We start from the raw sequence: 17737 nt of genomic DNA on the forward strand, positions 1-17737 counted from the left end.
ATCATTTGTGAAACGACATAAAGAAATCAGAAAACTTCAGAGAAATGAAAACTAGTATATTTTACTTGGAAAGACCTTATTAATATCGTTAAATGCTTTCATGGGATAGATGAAAGACAATGCCCAAAATGAAATTATGTGTCCAGTTAATTAAGTAGAGACAAGACTAAATCCAGTGTTTCCTCTAATATACTATGTACCTTTTACTGAATGTAGAACTTAATTCATACATCAACTACTTTTTAAGAGTTAAATCTCCAAAAACAATAAGGAAAATGTCGTTATCTAGGGTATAACAGAAATAACACTAGGCTCAAAAATTGGAGAGTACTCAAAATTATAGTCAAAAGCTCTTTACCTACAGAAATCATCCACAAAATTAAATGGTCTCTGGATTATTTTCATATTCTAAAGTTTTGAGTGGTAACAAAAACTTACCTGATAAGCTGCTACTTTGAGAAGTTTCGGTAGGAATGAAAAGGCCATGTAACCTGATATTTAGTTTACTTATAAGGTGGCAAAAATCACTAATACTCATTTCAAAGATATTTTCTTCCTGTAATATATACCCCTCAGGATGGTCATGTGCAGTCAGTATTACAGAAATTTCGCTCAGTAATTATAGGCAACTAAGCTCTAGTCACTCGAGAACTTTTAAGTAAGTTTGCTTTCACGTTATACGTTTATTTTTTAGAATATCACCTTTATTTATGACTTAGGTAAAACATGCAACACAAGAGACCAGACTGTTCCCAAGCTAACAAGGCTTTTTCCTGAAAAACAAATGAATAGACAAAAGCCAGCAACTATAAATCATATGCTAAAACCAAATAAAATACCAAGTTATCTGTACATCAAAAATAAATGAATTGCCTGAACCTTACCCTTTTAAAAATAATCTAATTCAAGACCTAAATCCACCCTAATGTTTCTTCTCTGAATTTCTATAGCACACTTTCTGTAATTTATAACACACTTCTTTGTATTATCTATACTGTTTTCATACAGACAGGCATTAATTCTATCTCAAACTAGACAGTAAGTTCCTTTGAGGAAAAAGACTACAGTATCTAACACTATATTGTTGAAAGTTAACAGGCACCCAGTAAAGAAGGGCTGGCATCTATTTCTTGGCAAACATTTCTTGATGATCCAGTTAGAGGAAGAAGGACAATGCGTGCTACTGGTAGAATGTGGAATTTAGGAGAGTTTAAGATACAAATTACACACACGGAGTCAACATCTAATAGGTTGCTGCCTAGAGCCAAGAGGGCTAATATAGTTATGATCTGCTAATATTAAAAGCCAAACTACAGTGTAATTCTCAACAGCACAATATTTAAATGAAAAAAAAAAAACCAAACCAACCACATGGAAACTTCATTGCAACCAAAGATTAAGTAGTTAATTGTGAACACTACTCTATTTCACATCATCACAATTTGTAGATAATGTATAATCCCAAAACAACATGCTGAAGATACGGTCATTCAATCAAAAGCAATTCTGATACTGTGTTCTTGCTCCGTGCGACGATGATCCTCAAAAACCTGTGTTACCTCTTCTACCTTCCTTTGCAGCATGCCTACAGGAGGAAAAGTCATGCATCATTAATCCCAGGTCAAAATGTCCCAGGAACAGAACAGCTTACATTCTCACTTCAACGTGATTTATAAAACATCAATTTTATTTAATAGTTTTAAGTATTAGAACATACAGGAAAAAATCATCTATCTGTTTAGAAATCATAAAAGCAGTAGACAAGACTATTCTTGATTTGCTCTACTTTTCTGGTAAATAACCGTCTACTTGACATTTATGTTTTATTGAAGAGAAGTGAGAACTGCTTTTTACTCATTACAGCTTAAAAGTGCTACACAAGGTGGTCTTTAAATTGAGGGTAGAGATTTTGGTAGAGGTCTTTGCTGTCTATAAGCAAATTAGTACACATAGTATATTCACATTTCTGTCCCTTTCTAATGATTTATTTAACTTGGTGGTCCTCAATTTGCTCAGGGGCAAAGCAACACAAAATACCATTAATTTTACCATATAAAACAGCAACATTCTGTAATAAAAGTAAGCTGTCAAAGTAAGCATGATAATTTAGATTTTTCTATTAACATGCTGTTGGTCATTTGTTTTAGTGTTCATTAATGCTTACTAGTCAATAAGCAATAGCTGGTGCCAAAGATTTACAAAAAAAAAACTTTACAAGAGAAAAACTAAAAATTTGAAACAATACACTTTAGTTTTCTTCAGCCAATTGGAGAAGCCCCAGTGTTACTCAGTTTTAAAGTATAAGACTGGTGATGGGTAATAAGGAGGGCACATATTGCATGGTGCACTGGGTGTTATACGCAACTAATGAATCATCGAATCTTGCATCAGAAACCAGGGATGTACTGTATGGTGACCAACATAATGTAATAAAAAAACATTAAAAAAATAATAAAGTATAAGAATACATCATCCTATCTCATGATGTACAGGCATTTTGCAAGATCACACCTTAAGAACAAGTATTTTAAATGATGGTTGTCTACTGAAAGGCTAGAAAAACAGTGTACGTTGAGCCTGGCAAAATACATCTCCTTTTTGTTCTAATAACTGCAGGGTGCAATTTTTTTTTACCATTAAATAACATTTTTCAATGTGCTAGAAGCACAATGAGCACTATAGCAAACCATTAACTTGAGGCCAGAAGTGTCAACATAAGCAAAATCTACTTAATTTGCTGATTGATAATGTATTAAGTGCAGAGGAGTACATTTATAAAAATTTTAAAAATCAATGAAATGTCGAGCAACACAGGCCAGCATTACTAAGGGAGTTTTACTATAAACATTTTGTCATGTCTTCAAATTGAATTCTTAGGACTATTTCTATATTAACATACTTTAAATTTTTTAGCAGTTGCATTATTTGAGGGCAAAAACTGCACCTACACACTTAACTGCCCAGAGTTCAGGTCCCATGATATGCATCAGTGATTGATTTCTGTAGGCCTATGAAATTATATACCATACTAGAAGATAAATGCCAGTAATAGTCCAAATTTGGGGGAAATACACCATACACATTTTGAGATTAAAATGAACTGTACTGAACAATATGAAAATGAAATTAAGAAAACAATTCCATTCACAACAGCATCAAAAAGAATTAGAAACTTAGAAATAAACCTACCAAGTATAAGACCTGTACACCAAAAAATACAAAACACTGCTAAAAGAAATTAAGAAGATCTAAAGAAATGAAGACATATCCCATGTTCATGGATTGAAAGACTCCATAGTGGTAAGATGGCAATCGCGGGTTGATCTACAAATTCGCTGTGATCCCTATGAAAATTTCAGGCTATTTTTGTAGAAATAGAAAAGCTTTAAAATATAGATGGAAAGGACCCAGAATAGCAAACCAATCTTGCAAAAGAAGAATGAATTGCAAGAATTACACTACATAATTTTAAAACTTACTACAAAGCTACATTAATCAAGATGGTGTAATATTGCCATAGGATAGCCATAGAGATCAATGGAACAGAAATAAAACCTTATATTTATGATCAATTCATTTTTGATGAAGGTGTTAAGGCAATTCAGTGGGGGAAAACAGTCTTTTGCAACAAATGGTACAGGGACAACTGGATACCTACAAGAAAATGAAGTTGAATCCCTATCTCTTAACTACGCACAAGAATCAACTCAAGGTGCATTATGGACCTAAATATAAGAGCAAAACTATATTTGGAAAATAAAACACAAATGTCAATCAATTGATGAATAGATAAGCAAAATGTGGATGTCCACACACTGGAATGATACACAGCCATAAAATGGAATGAAGTCCTGATACATGTTACAACATAGATGAACCTTGATGTTACTTAGCCAGACAACAAAGGCCACATATAATATGATTCCATTTAATATAAATTCTCCAGAAAATACAAATCTCTAAACACAGAAAAAGTAGTGGAAGAAACAGGGATCAACTACTAACATGCAAGAGGGAATTTTTTAGGGTAGCAGAAATGTTTTCAAATGGATTGTCTGATGTTTGCCCAAATCTGAGCTTTAAACAGCCATTGGTTAAAATGATAGATTTGTGTGTTTAAAATATTTCTTAAAAATCACATCCCCTCCAGAAGATTGTGGTAAAACTGCTTCCAGCCAGTCCTATTCTGTGTATGGGACAGAGGTTTTCTTCACCTAAGCCTACTTGCAAATATTTTAGGTAAACATTAAAAGACTTTCATATAAAGTTATGAAAATAAGCGAGTTGATCATTAAACCCTAACAAAGCTTTCTACTATAATTATTTTTATTTGAAGTTATACATACAAATATTAATAGATAATATTAAATTCATATTCAAAGGAAACAATGTACTTTCATAAATACTGCTATAGTACACCTCTTTCTTTCCTTTTAGGAAAACAATTGGGGCAGTTGGAAAAAAAAAATATCCTGAAAAAAATGGTCGAAAGACACAAATAAGCAACTTAGAAAATGAAATACAAATTGTTTATAAATATTTTAAAAATACTCATCCTCACTGGTAACCAGAGGAATGCAAATTAAACAAGGGAAATATTTTCACCTATAAATTTTAGCAAGGAATGATGATAGTGCTGGTAGATGCTAAAAGGATTTGGAATGAGCAGAATCAGGTAATTCAAAGTGGTGCTCAAAGTGGGGATGTAAGCAGAAATATGAATGAGTAAGAAGCAGACCCCTCTATTCCTCCACATCCTACATCTGGGTGATTCTGTCTACCCAAGCCCAGCAGAGGACTTTTCCTTAGAGAGGGTAAACCAGATGGGCTGTGGCTCAGGGACACCAGGGAGAGGTGAGGAGAAAGAATCTGTACCAAAAATAGGGATTAAGTGAAAATTTGCAAGGGAAGAAGTAAAAGTCAACGAGCTGAACACTGAGCCCCAATCCCTTCTCTAATAGCCCCAAGAACACTGGCTTACCACTAGGTTTATTAATCTCTAGCCAAGAGTGGGAAGATTCTTCTTTGGAGAATATGACCAACTGAAGAGAAAAATCCTAAAGTTGGAGATCCTCCAATAAAAAGGTCTTGCCAAATTATCCTATAGTAAGTTAGCAAGACCCATCTACAGTTTGTTGTCTCATTCTTAAATTTAAATGGACAACTAAGAATAACCAGATAGTTGAGGAATATCTCTAATATAAGAAAGACCAGGGGCACCCTGGTGGCTCAGTAGGTTAAGCATCTGACTCTTGGTTTCAGCTCAGGTCATGATCTCAGGGTTGTGGGACTGAGCCCCATGTTGGGCTCTGTGCTCAGCATGTAGTCTGCTTGGGATTTTCTCCCTTTCTCTCCCTCTCCTTGCTCTCTCACTCCCTCCCTCCCTCCCTCCCTCCCTCCCTCTCGCTCTCTCTCTTGCCCCCTCTCAAATAATAAATAAAAAGACCAAAACAAAATAGAAAGATAAAGAAAGCTGGAAGAAACAATCCAGGAAAACTAAAACATTTCTTTAAGATTTTATTTATTTATTTGATACAGAGAAAGAGAATGAGCAGGGAGAGGGGCAGAGAGAGAGGGATAAGCTGACTCCCCACTGAGCAGGGAGCCCAATATGGGGCTCGATCCCAGGACCCTGAGACCATGAACCAAGGTGAAGGCAGACACTTCACCAACTGAGCCACCCAGGTGCCCCAGGAACAACAAAACATTTTTAAAAATCATTAATATAGTCAGAGAGAGGATATTGAATCCATGAAATAAGAACTGGATGCAATTTAAAACACACACACACACACACACACACACACACAATCATAAAACAATATAACAAGCTCTTGTAAACTAAAAATTATGACAGGAAGCAAAGATCAATAGAAAGACTGGAATAGAAAGCTGAGTACTTATCTGAGAAAATTTAAGAAAAATACAGCAGAAACCTAATTCCAGAAAATTCCCCCAAACTGATAGAAATTAGTCTCTTGATTGGAAAAGCTCACTGAATACCACCTCAATGGATGAATTAAACCTACACAGAGGCACATCATCTGAAATTTCAGTATTGTCGGGAAGATCCTGAAAATGTCCATAGGAAAAAGAGAACCATGAAAATGAAGGGATCACATAAAGTTTCATAAGTCAGAATGGACCTCAAATCTAGAAGACAATGAAAAACATTTTCAAATGTTTAAGAGAAAATTATTTCCAAGCTAGATTTTGATAGCCAATAGTATCAATTGTGAGGGTAGAATAAAGACCTTTCCCCAAAGAAAAAAAAAAACAGTAATTTGAAAAGACATATGCACGCTTATATTTATTGTAGCATTATTTACAATAGCCAGGATGTGGAAGCAACCCCAGTGTCCATCGATAAATGAGTGGATAAAGAAAATGTGGCGTATATATACTATGGAATATTACTCCGCAATAAAAAAATGAAATCTTGCCATCTCCAACAACATGGATGGTCCTAGAGGGTATTATGCTAAGTGTAATCAGTCACAGAAGACAAATACCATATGATTTCACTCATATGTGGAATTTAAGAAACAAAACAAACAATTAAGAAGAGACAAACAAAAAACAAGACTCAACTACAGAGAACAAACAGGTGGTTGCCAGAAGGAATGTCGACTGGGGGGATGGGTGAAATGGATAAAGGGGATTAAGAATATACTTATTTTTTTAAGGATTTTATTTATTTATTTATCTGAGAGAGAGAGTATGAGCAGGGGGAAGAGCAGAGGGAGAAGGAGAAGCACACTCTCCACTGAGCAGGGAGCCCAGTGTGGGGCTCGATCCCAGGACCCCAGGATCATGACCTGAGCTGAAGGCAGTCGTTTAATTAACTGATGCCCCAAGAGTATACTTATCTTGATGAGCACTTAGAAATTTATAGAATTGTGGAATCATTATATTGTACACCTGGAACGAATACAACACAGTATGTTAATTATACGTGAATTTTTTTAAAAAAGACCTTTTTAGACATGCAATATTTCAAAAAATTTACTTCCCACACACTCTCTCAGGAAGCTGATGGAATACATGTTATACTAAAACAAGGGAATAAACCACAAAACAGGAAGTATAAGAGCCATGAAACAAAGAAAGAAATAGATGGAATACAAGATTGCCGTAGAGGGAAGAACCTAGCTGAGCAGTAAACCAAGAGAACAACAATACCAGATAATAGGTTAGAGATTAGAGGGCTCTGGGAGAAAGGAATCCAATAAGGTGAAATTGATGGATTTAAAGAAAAAGCACAGAATTAGAGAATGAACTACTTACTGGTAAGTCTAGAAAATTCAGCAAATGATGAAATAAACTTCAAAGGAAAACAAAAACTTGTAAAAGAAATAAGACAGGATGCCTGGGTGGCTCAGTCGGTTAAGCGTCTGACTCTTGATTTCAGCTCAGGTCATGATCTCAGGGTCCTGGGATTGAGCCCCTCATTGGGCTCCATGCTCAGTGGGGAGTCTGCTGGAGATTCTCTCTCTGCCCTTCCCCCTGCTTTCTCTCTCTCTCTGTCTCTCTCTCTCTCAAATAAATAAATAAATCTTTAAAAAGAAAGACAACATAATATGCTACATGGCTGGGCTGTGAATAACATTTACGGATTCATAACTCAAACAATAAATATTGTTCTATGTATAATTTATGATATGGCCATATATTTTTATATACTTTTTTACGTGCATATATTTATATACTTCTCTATATGTAATATGTATATATACTGGCGGGGGCAGTATGGTGGTATATATTTTTATGTGCATATATTTATATACTTCTCTATATGTAATATGTATATATACTGGCGGGGGCAGTATGGTGGTATATTGTATTGTACACACACACACACACACACACACACACACAGAAAATGAGGGTCGTATAAAAGAGTTAAATCCTTACCTCCCATTTGAGGGAGCCAGTACAGAAGGCCTAAAATGGAAAAACTAAAAAGTAAGAGTAATGGTATTTAGAGATATAGAAATATTCTTTAAAATAACCGGCTGAAATAATTGAAAGTCATTGTTTCTAGGGGTGGGAAATGGGGTATGAACAGGGGAACTGATATTTTTCATAAACCTTATTAAAAAATCTTTATATTCTACTTTCAAGGTGGTAGATGATGAAGACCTGAAATAAGGCAGTGATAGGAATCTACTGAAAAGAAAAGATTCGGGAGCTATTAAGAAGTATAATCATCATCACTTACTGAAGAAATAGAAATAGTCTACCTTAAGTCCCGGAGTAAATAATAGCAACTGTTAGCTGAGAAAAAGAAAAGTTGAAGAGTTACTGATCTGGGAGGCCCAGGAGAGAGTGAAGATAATGAGTTCAGTTTTACACAAGTTTAATTTGAGGTACCTTTGGGGTATCTATGTGCAGATGTTTGTTAACATGGAGCTTTATAATGGAAAGTAAAAGAACCATTAGTAAAACTGATGGTTAGAGATGACAACTGAGGTTTAAAAACTGCTGATTTTCAGAAAGGCCTTAAAAGAGAACACTATTAGAGATAAGGAGAGGTCTCAAATCAATAATCTAAGTTCCTACCTTAAGAAAATAGAAGACAAACAAAATGAACCTGAAGCAAGCAGAAGGAAGGAAATAATAAAGACTGGTTATCAATGAAATTGAAAACAGGAACACTATAGAGAAAAATCAATGAAACAAAAAGCTGATTCTTTGGAGAAAAAAAAATCAATAAAAAAATTGATTAACCTCTACCAAGACAGAAAAAAATAAAAACAGAGAAAATACAAATCACCAATATAAGGAATGAAACAGGGCAGATCACCACAGATCCTGTGGTCATTAAAAGTATCAAAAGGAAATTCTAAGAACAACTTTATGCTTATAAATTCAACAACTTAGAATTGTACCAACTCCTAGAAAACCACAAATTATGAAAATTCAACCAAGATAATCTGAATAGTCCTAGAAGCATTATAGAAATTGAGTTTATAATTAAAAAGCTCCCAAAAAAGAAATATCCAGAGCCATATGGTTTCACTGGAGAATTCTACCAAATACTTAAAGAAGGATCAATTCTTCAGACTCTTCTAAAAAAGAGGCCAGTATTACCCTAATAACAAATCAAGAAATGATAGTACACAAAAAGGGAAACTACAGATCAAAATCTCTCATGAACATTTAAAAATCTCTCACTTAAAAATCCTCCAGAAAATTCTAGCAAACCAAATCCAACAGTGTACAAAAGAAACTATAAACCATGACCAAGAAGAAGTTATTCCACAAATTTAAGGGTGACTCAACAATTGAAAATGTATCAACGTATCCTTTTGGTAAATACCTAGTAGTGTAATTGCTTAATCAATCTTAGGGTAGTTCTATTTTTAACTTTTTGAGGAACCTCCAAACTGTTCTCCAGAGTGGCTGCACAAGTTTGATTTCCCACCAACAGTGCAAGAGGGTTCCCCTTTCTCCACATTCTCGCCAACACCTGTTGCATTGTTCATTTTACCCATTCTGCTAGGTGTGAGGTGGTATCTCATTGTGGTTTTGATTTGTATTTCCCTGATGACGAGTGATGTTGAACATCTTTTCGTGTGTGTTAGCCATTTGGATGTCTTCTTTGGAAAAGTGTCTATTCATCTCTTCTGCCCATTTCTTACTAGGTATTTACCCAAAGGCTACAAAAATACAGATTCGAAGGGGTACATGCACCCCAGTGTTTATAGTCACATTATCAGGAATAGCCAAACTATAGAGAGAGCCCAAATGTCCATCAACTGATGAATGGATAAAGAAGATGTGGTATAGGGGGCGCCTGGGTAGCGCAGTTGTTAAAGCATCTGCCTTCGGCTCAGGGCGTGATCCTGGCGTTCCGGGATCGAGTCCCACATCGGGCTCCTCCGCTGGGAGCCTGCTTCTTCCTCTCCCACTCCCCCTGCTGTGTTCCCTCTCTCGCTGGCTGTCTCTCTGTCACATAAATAAATAAAATCTTAAAAAAAAAGATGTGGTATATATACACAATGGAATATTATTCAGCCATCGAAAAGAATGTAAACTTACCATTTGCAATGACATGGATGGAGCTAGAGTGTATTATGCTAAGTGAAATAAGTCAGTCAGAGAAAGACAAATACCATATGATCTCACTCATATGTGGAATTTAGGAAAGAAAACAGATGAACACATGGGAAGGGGGGAAAAAAGAGAGAGGGAAACAAGCCATAAGTGCCTCTTAATGACAGAGAACAAACTGAGGTTTGATGGAGGGAGGTGGGTGAGGGATGGGCTAGATGGGGATGGGTATTAAAGAGGACACTTGTTGTGATGATCACTGGTATTGTATGTAAGTGATGAATCACTGAATTCTACTCCAGAAAGCAATATTGCACTATATGATAACTAACAAAATTTAAATTAAAAACGTGTTTCAATGCAATCCACCATATCAACAAGTTAAAGAAGAAAAAAAAACACAATTATATCAATCGATGCAGAAAAAGCATTCAACAAAATACACTACCCATTCATGATAAAAATTCTCAGCAATTCAGGAACAGCATGGAATTACCCAAACTTGATAAAGAGCATCTACAACAAAGTCTACAGCTAACATCATACTTAAAGTGAAAGACTGAAGGCTTTCCATGGAAACATAGGAACACAACAAAGATGTCTGCTCTCATAGCTCTTACTCAACATAGTACAGGAAGTTCTAGCCAGTGCAATATGAGGAGAAGAAATAAATGGCATACAGACTGGAAAGGAAGAAATAAAGCTTTACCTGTTTGCAGATGATATAACTACCTATGTAGAAAATCCCAAGGAATAAAAAAAATAAAACAAAACAAAAATTCCTAGATCTAAGAAGTAAGTTCAGCAAGCATACATACAAGAAAGGCTAAAATTAACAAGACAGGAAACAACAAATGTTAGAGAGGATGTGGAGAAAGGGGAACCCTCTTACACTGTTGGTAGGAATGCAAGCTGGTACAGCCACTCTGGAAAACAGTATGGAGGTTCCTCAAGAAATTAAAAATAGAGCTACCCTATGACCCAGCAATTGCACTACTGGGTATTTACCCCAAAGATACAGATGTAGTGAAAAGAAGGGGCACCTGCACCCCAATGTTCATAGCAGCAATGTCCACAGTAGCCAAACTGTGGAAAGAGCCAAGATGTCCTTCAACAGACGAATGGATAAAGAAGATATGGTTCATATATACAATGGAATATTACTCAGCAATCAAAAAGGATGAATACCTACCATTTACATCGACATGGATGGAACTGGAGGGTATTATGCTAAGTGAAATAAGTCAATCAGAGAAAGACAATTATCATACAGTTTCACTCACATGTGGAATATAAGAAATAGCACAGAGGATCACAGGGGAAGGGAGGGAAAACTGAATGGGAAGAAATCAGAAAGGGAGAAAAACCATGAGAGACTCTTGACTCCAGGAAACAAACTGAGGGTTATGGAAAGGGAGGTGGGTGGGGGAATGGGGTAACTGGGTGATGGGCATTAACAAGGGCACGTGATGTGATGAGCACTAGGCGTTATACGCAACTAATGTTTCATTGAACACTACATCAAAAATTAATGATGTACTATATGTTGGCTATTGAATTTAAATAAAAATAAATAAAAATGAACTGCATTTTTATGTGCTAGTAATGAACTTATGGAAACCAAAATTTAAAACATAATACCATTTATAATCACTACAAATAAAATGAAATAGTTAAGTATAAATCTAATAAAGCCAAAACATATATAATGTGGGTGCTGAAAATTACAAAATGCTGATTAAAGAAATAAAAGAAAACCTAAATAAATGGTGGGTCACGCCACATTCATGGATGGGAAGATTCGACACAGTAAAAATGTCAATTCTCCCCCCAAACTGATCTGTAGGTGTAATTTCTAACAAAACCCAGCAAATTTTTATGAGAGGGCAAAGGAATTTAAATGGCCAAAACAATCTTGATGGAAAAAAATAACATGAGAGGAATTCCTCTACCAGATATTAAGGCTTACTATACAGCTACAGTAAAGAAGACAGTGTGGTAGTAGTGGAGGGAAACACATATAGATCTATGGGATAGAGAGCCCAGGAAAAGATCCATATGACAAACTAATATTTGACAAAGGTGCAAAAGCAATTCAATTGAGGATGGATAGTCTTTTCAACAACTGGTGCTGAAACAGTTGGGTATCCATAGGCAAAAAAAAGGGGGGGGGAAGAACCTTGACTAAACCTCACATCTTACAGAAAAATTAACTCAAAAATGGATCACAGCCTTAAATGTAAAAGGTGAAACAATAAAACTTGTAGAAAAAATAGGAGAAAATCTTTGGGATATAGTACTAAGCAAAAAGTTCTCAGATTTGACACCAAAAGCATAATCCATAAAAAAAATGGGGAGACACTCAAAATTAAAAACTTTTGCCCTGTGAACAGCGTTGTTAAGAGGAATAGACAAATGACAGAGTAGGAGAAAATATCTGCAAACCACATAGCCAAAAAAGGACTAGTATATACCCTAGAATATATAATAAGGTCTCAAAATATTAAAACACACAAACAAGGGGAGCCTGGGTGGCTCAGTCGGTTAAGCGTCTGCCTTCGGCTCAGGTCATGATCTCATGGTCCTGGGATCAAGCCCTGTGTTGGGCTCCCCACTCAGTGGGGAGTCCGCTTCTCCCTCTGTCCTTTCCCCTGCTCATTCTCTCTCTCTCAAATAAATAAATAAAATCTTTAAAAAAAAACAAGCCAATTAGCAAATGGACAAAAGACAAGAACACACATTTCACCAAAGATGATATGCTGATGGCAAATAAGCATATAAAAAGATGTTCAACATCATTAGCCATCCGGGAAATGCAAATTAAAACTGCAATGATATTGCTACATATCTATCACTATGGCTAAAAGGAAAAAAAATCATGAAAATACCAAATGCTGTTGAGGACCTAGACAAATAAGATGTATCATACGTTACTAGTGGACATGTAAAATGGTATATCCACTCTGGGAAAAAGTGCAGAAGCTCCTCATAAAACTAAACATGCAACTACCGTATGAGCAGGAATTGCACTCTTAGACATTTATCCCAGAGAAATGAAAACTTCTGTTCATATATCTGTACATATATGCTCACAGAAGCTGTACTCATGAGTAGCCAAAAACTGGAAACATCCCAGATGTCCTACAACCAGTAAATTTGTAAAATGACCTCTGATGCATATATGCTATGGAGTATTAATCAGCAACTAAAAGGATCGAACCATTGATACACATAATTTAGATGGACCTCGGGGGAATTACACTGAGAAAAAAAAAAAGCCAACCCCAAATGGTTATATGTTGTATGATTCCATTTGTATAGTATCTTGAAATGATAAAATTTTAGAAATGGGTGAAGAGATTGGTGGTTTCTAGGAATTAGGAACCAGGTTAGAGATGTGGGAGGAAGGTGGGTACGGCAATAAAAGGGGAATATGAAGAATCCTTATGGTAATGGAACTGTTCTGTATTTTGACTATGGTAATGGACATACAAGCCTACACACGTGATCAAATTGGGTATAACGAAACACACACAAACACAATACAAGTAAAACCACGAAAATCTTGAATAAGACAGATTAAGCCAATGTCAATATCCTGGTAGTGTTACTGTACTACAGTTTTACAAGACGTTAGCACTGGGGAAAACTAGGTAATGAATAAATAGGAGCTCTGTATTATTTCTTCAGCACCTCTGTATTATTTCTTACTAGTACATGTGAATGTACAATTAAATTGTAAAATTTGTAAAAATTTCAATGATGAAGACTAACACACACACATAAGGTTTGGATTCCCAACCTCTTTTCCCAGAAGTGCCTGCTCAATGGGCATATCATACGACCCCCCGTTTATATGATGTGATAGTTTTAACAAATCTGTTCTCACTACTTAATATGGTTGGCCACCTTTTTAGCTTTACGATCTAGGTTTCCTCATTGTTGCATGCCTGTTAAGCTAAAGCCGTATTTTAAGGTTTTATATTCGGTTAGGATGCTCTTTAAAAGCAACCTTGAAATCTCAGGAGCTGAATTTAATTAAGGTTTATTTCTCATTCAGAAAGAGGAAGAAAGAGATAGGAAGGAAGGGGCAAGGAAAGAAGAGAGAGAGAGAGGACACTGTCTTCCTATTTGTCTTAGCTACTTTTAAGAAGATTCCCAGTTTATTAAAATTGAAGTAACACTCAGAATAAATATGCTTGAATTCTCAGTACTAACTATGGTCTGATGGGAAAAAGAGTGTTTCTAGAGAATGGACAAAGCTCTCGTCTCTGCCATGGAAATTCTCATCCCAGTCTTGCTACTGACACATTAAGCTGGTGATGTGAAGATTCTCTGCTTGTGTATAGCACAACCCTTCACACAAAATTAATAAAATATACATTTCAAGGAAAAGCATAAAAAGAAAAATGGTGAAGGTATTCTAAATTCTTGGAGGTGACATGGCGGAAACAAGGTAGTAGAATTATTATTACATTACATCCTAAGTGGTCCTCGGACAGTCATCCTATTGAAATATCACTTACTATTCAAGTCTCATTTCAATTCTACCTCTTCCAGGAAATCAGCTAAAGATTAGATTTCTCTTTCTTTGCTGCCCCAACCCCCACACTTTGAACCTGTTCAAGGCAGTGTGACATTGATGTTTATACCTGCTATACCGATTAACAGCACCTTGGCCCATAGTAGGTGTTTTGTATTTAAGAGTCACAGCTATGTGGTTTTGACTTGTATCTGAGAGAACACATTCCCATTATACAGTACTTCAGTTTTCAAAATGGCTATACCTATTACCTTATTTGAATCCCACAATATCCATCAGGATAGAGAGAATTAAAAACTCAAGAAGGTAAGGTTCAGTAGCTTCCCAAAGGCCAAAGCTAATGAAAAATGATACCAGAGTTCGTATCTTCAGACTCCCATTCTATTACAGTGTGCCTGTTTGTCAAATGCTGTGAAGAGTTTAAAGAAAAAGTACTATGCTGAACTTATTAATAATTGGCACCACAGCATAACGCTATTTGTTGTCCTTTCAAACACCGAAGTGCTCAAAATAAGGCAGGCCTAGCTGAACCCCATCTAGGGAGATTTCGTCAGTAAAATACTATCAGGCCATTTTATCTATGAGGTAGCCATAGAGCATGGGCCCAAAAACAGCATTATAGCAAGACTCCAGCGTATTTATAGTTTTTAGTCACTAACAGGAAGAAAATTACTTTGGAGAAAAATCTGTATATCTCACAAACAATATAAATCCTGCTATTTGGGAGTGATTTAAATCATGGTACATATAATTCATCTGGGGAGGCTCTCCAGCTGAGGAAATTCACTTGGGCACAAAATGTACATAAGCAGGATTAGTGAGAAATCTAATTTTGCAGATGCATTGAGTGTATTTCAAATCTGGATTTACATATAGAAAAGGAATTTTAGAAGTGGAGCTCTGAGAATGTTAACCATCACGCACTATTTTCTAACAGGAGCCGAAGACTTCATCATTTTTAACCTTCATACCCTAATCTCACCTACAAGTGATTATTTAGAATCAAGGAACAATAATGTGACGATAAATCTATCTTGTCTGTAAAGGGGAGTGGAGATGAGGAGGTAGCACATTGAACAATGGAAAGACATAAAATACCTTTCAGTTAACTGCAATGGGAAGAAGCGAGTACCTGTCTCCGTTGAGCTTAAGAGCCCCTTAGAGTGAGTTGCCACATCTCTGGCAGAGCAAGAGCATTTGCTTCTCAAGTATCTGAAGTGGAACACTACACTCCAGACCACAATAGATGACCTCGCTGATCAACCAATGTCACCAAGATTTCCCAAAGAATTTAAGAAAAAGAGGAGATAAAAGAAACCACCTTAATCAGTAAATCAGATTTTATTTTAGAGGATGAAAGAGAAAGAAGACATTTTATTTGGAATTCAAAGGCATCTTTTGGCATCTCGGCATTTGATGCTCTTCAAATATAAGAGGGATGAAAGTAAACTAATAAAAATATTTTTAAAGCATTTACCTGGACCAAGCTTCTTTAAAAAAATATGGCATGGTGACTATAGTTAATAATACCATATTGCATATTTGAAAGTGGCTAAGAAAGCAGATATTGAAAGCTGTCATCACAAGATTCTTGTGATGAGAAAAATAATTTTTTTTTGTAACTATGTAAGGTGACAGAAGTTAACCCAACTTATTGTGGCAATCATTTCATAATATATACAAATACTGAATCATGGCATCGTGTGCCTGAGAATAATATAATGTTATATGTCAAATCTATCTCAATTTTGTCTAAAAAAAAAGTTTAAAAATACCCAACCCTGAAAACTCTAATTTAAAATAACCCCCCCAAACAATAAATATTAATATTGGGTAAAATGAATTACAATTGTAACATATCACAAAAAGCTGCTTCTCTGAAATGATCCTGAAGGCATTTTACACAAGAGTTAGTCATACCACACTAGACAACTAAGAACGTTTTACATCAAAAAGAAAAAAATAAGGTGATCAGAGACCGGTGCTAATGGGACTGTATTTTGGAAACATCACAAAATTCCTTACGGCATTTTTAATGACTCCAAGGAGTCTTCTCATTTTTCCCTAAATAGTAGTCAAAATGTTGTGAGCAGCTGTTAAAATAATTATGGGGTTGTAACCATAAGAGACTGCAAAGATCATGGATGAAATATATTTTAGTCGTGATGCTTTCGGGCACCTCACCAAAAAAGCAAAATGCCATGAAAATACTCAAGGAACTCCTAAATAATGGTAAGTTTAGGATTTTACGCTGCCCATCCCTTTATTGTGGCATGTGATAAATATTAATGTTATGGACCCAACAATGGTTTGGTATATGGAGAAACAAAAAATGCCTGTCCTTCGCCCCTACCTCCCCCGCTCTCTAAGAGAAGCAGCTCCATATATTTAAAATGAATAGCAAATTAGCTCAGATTGATTGTCAACTCTGTCCTAAGTGGTCCCAGAAGAGCTGGAGCTGCTGCAGTTTCAGTGACTGCCAACTCAGAAGACAGATGTGTGACTACAGCATTGCCATCAAGCAAACCTTGAAATAAGGCTGTAAATTTTTACAGAGAAAGACAAGAGAGGAAAGCAGTATTTGACTATCACTACTATTAACTCTCAATTATCTATACCGATCAGGAGGAAAAGAGGCAGAGATAATGTTAAACAATGGATGAATATCAAATTTGAGACCTGGTCAATATCAGCACATGTTCAGACATTCCCTGATTCAATGCTCTTGTACTTTGACCACTTTCCAGCTCAGTCCCATCACAGGGAGTTCTATGGAGGTTAGAGAAAAAAAGGGGCCTGCTTCTCTCTAACTCACTCATGAATACTGAACAGTTGTTTGGACAGTGCAATCTTTTAACATATTTAAAGTATACTGCATACTCGATGAGTTGGACCTCTTAGATATATATAGAACACTACACCCCAGAACCAAAGAATACTCATTCTATTCTAATGCCCATGGAACATTCTCAAGAATAGACCATGTTCTGGGACACAAAACAGGTCTCAGCCGATACCAAAAGATTGAAATTATCCCCTGCATATTCTCAGACCACAACGCTCTGAAATTGGAACTCAACCACAAGGAAAAATTTGGAAGAAACTCAAACACTTGGAGACTAAGAACCATCCTGCTCA

The 17737-nt window shown here is 35.9% G+C and overlaps 1 protein-coding gene across 1 annotated transcript in view; it reads right to left on the bottom strand.

The window, feature by feature from the left end:
• Positions 1 to 673: 673 nt before the first annotated feature.
• NUP62CL (nucleoporin 62 C-terminal like) overlaps positions 674 to 17737 on the bottom strand; it is a 73643-nt gene continuing 56579 nt past the window's right edge. Inside the window, exon 10 of the mRNA XM_057315384.1 lies at positions 674 to 1585. Coding sequence (XP_057171367.1) covers positions 1491 to 1585 — 95 coding nt within the window. The 3' untranslated portion in view covers positions 674 to 1490. The remainder of the gene's footprint in view (positions 1586 to 17737) is intronic.

This window comes from Ursus arctos, chromosome X (assembly GCF_023065955.2).
Source record: "Ursus arctos isolate Adak ecotype North America chromosome X, UrsArc2.0, whole genome shotgun sequence".
In the NCBI taxonomy this organism is placed as follows: Eukaryota; Metazoa; Chordata; class Mammalia; order Carnivora; family Ursidae; genus Ursus; species Ursus arctos.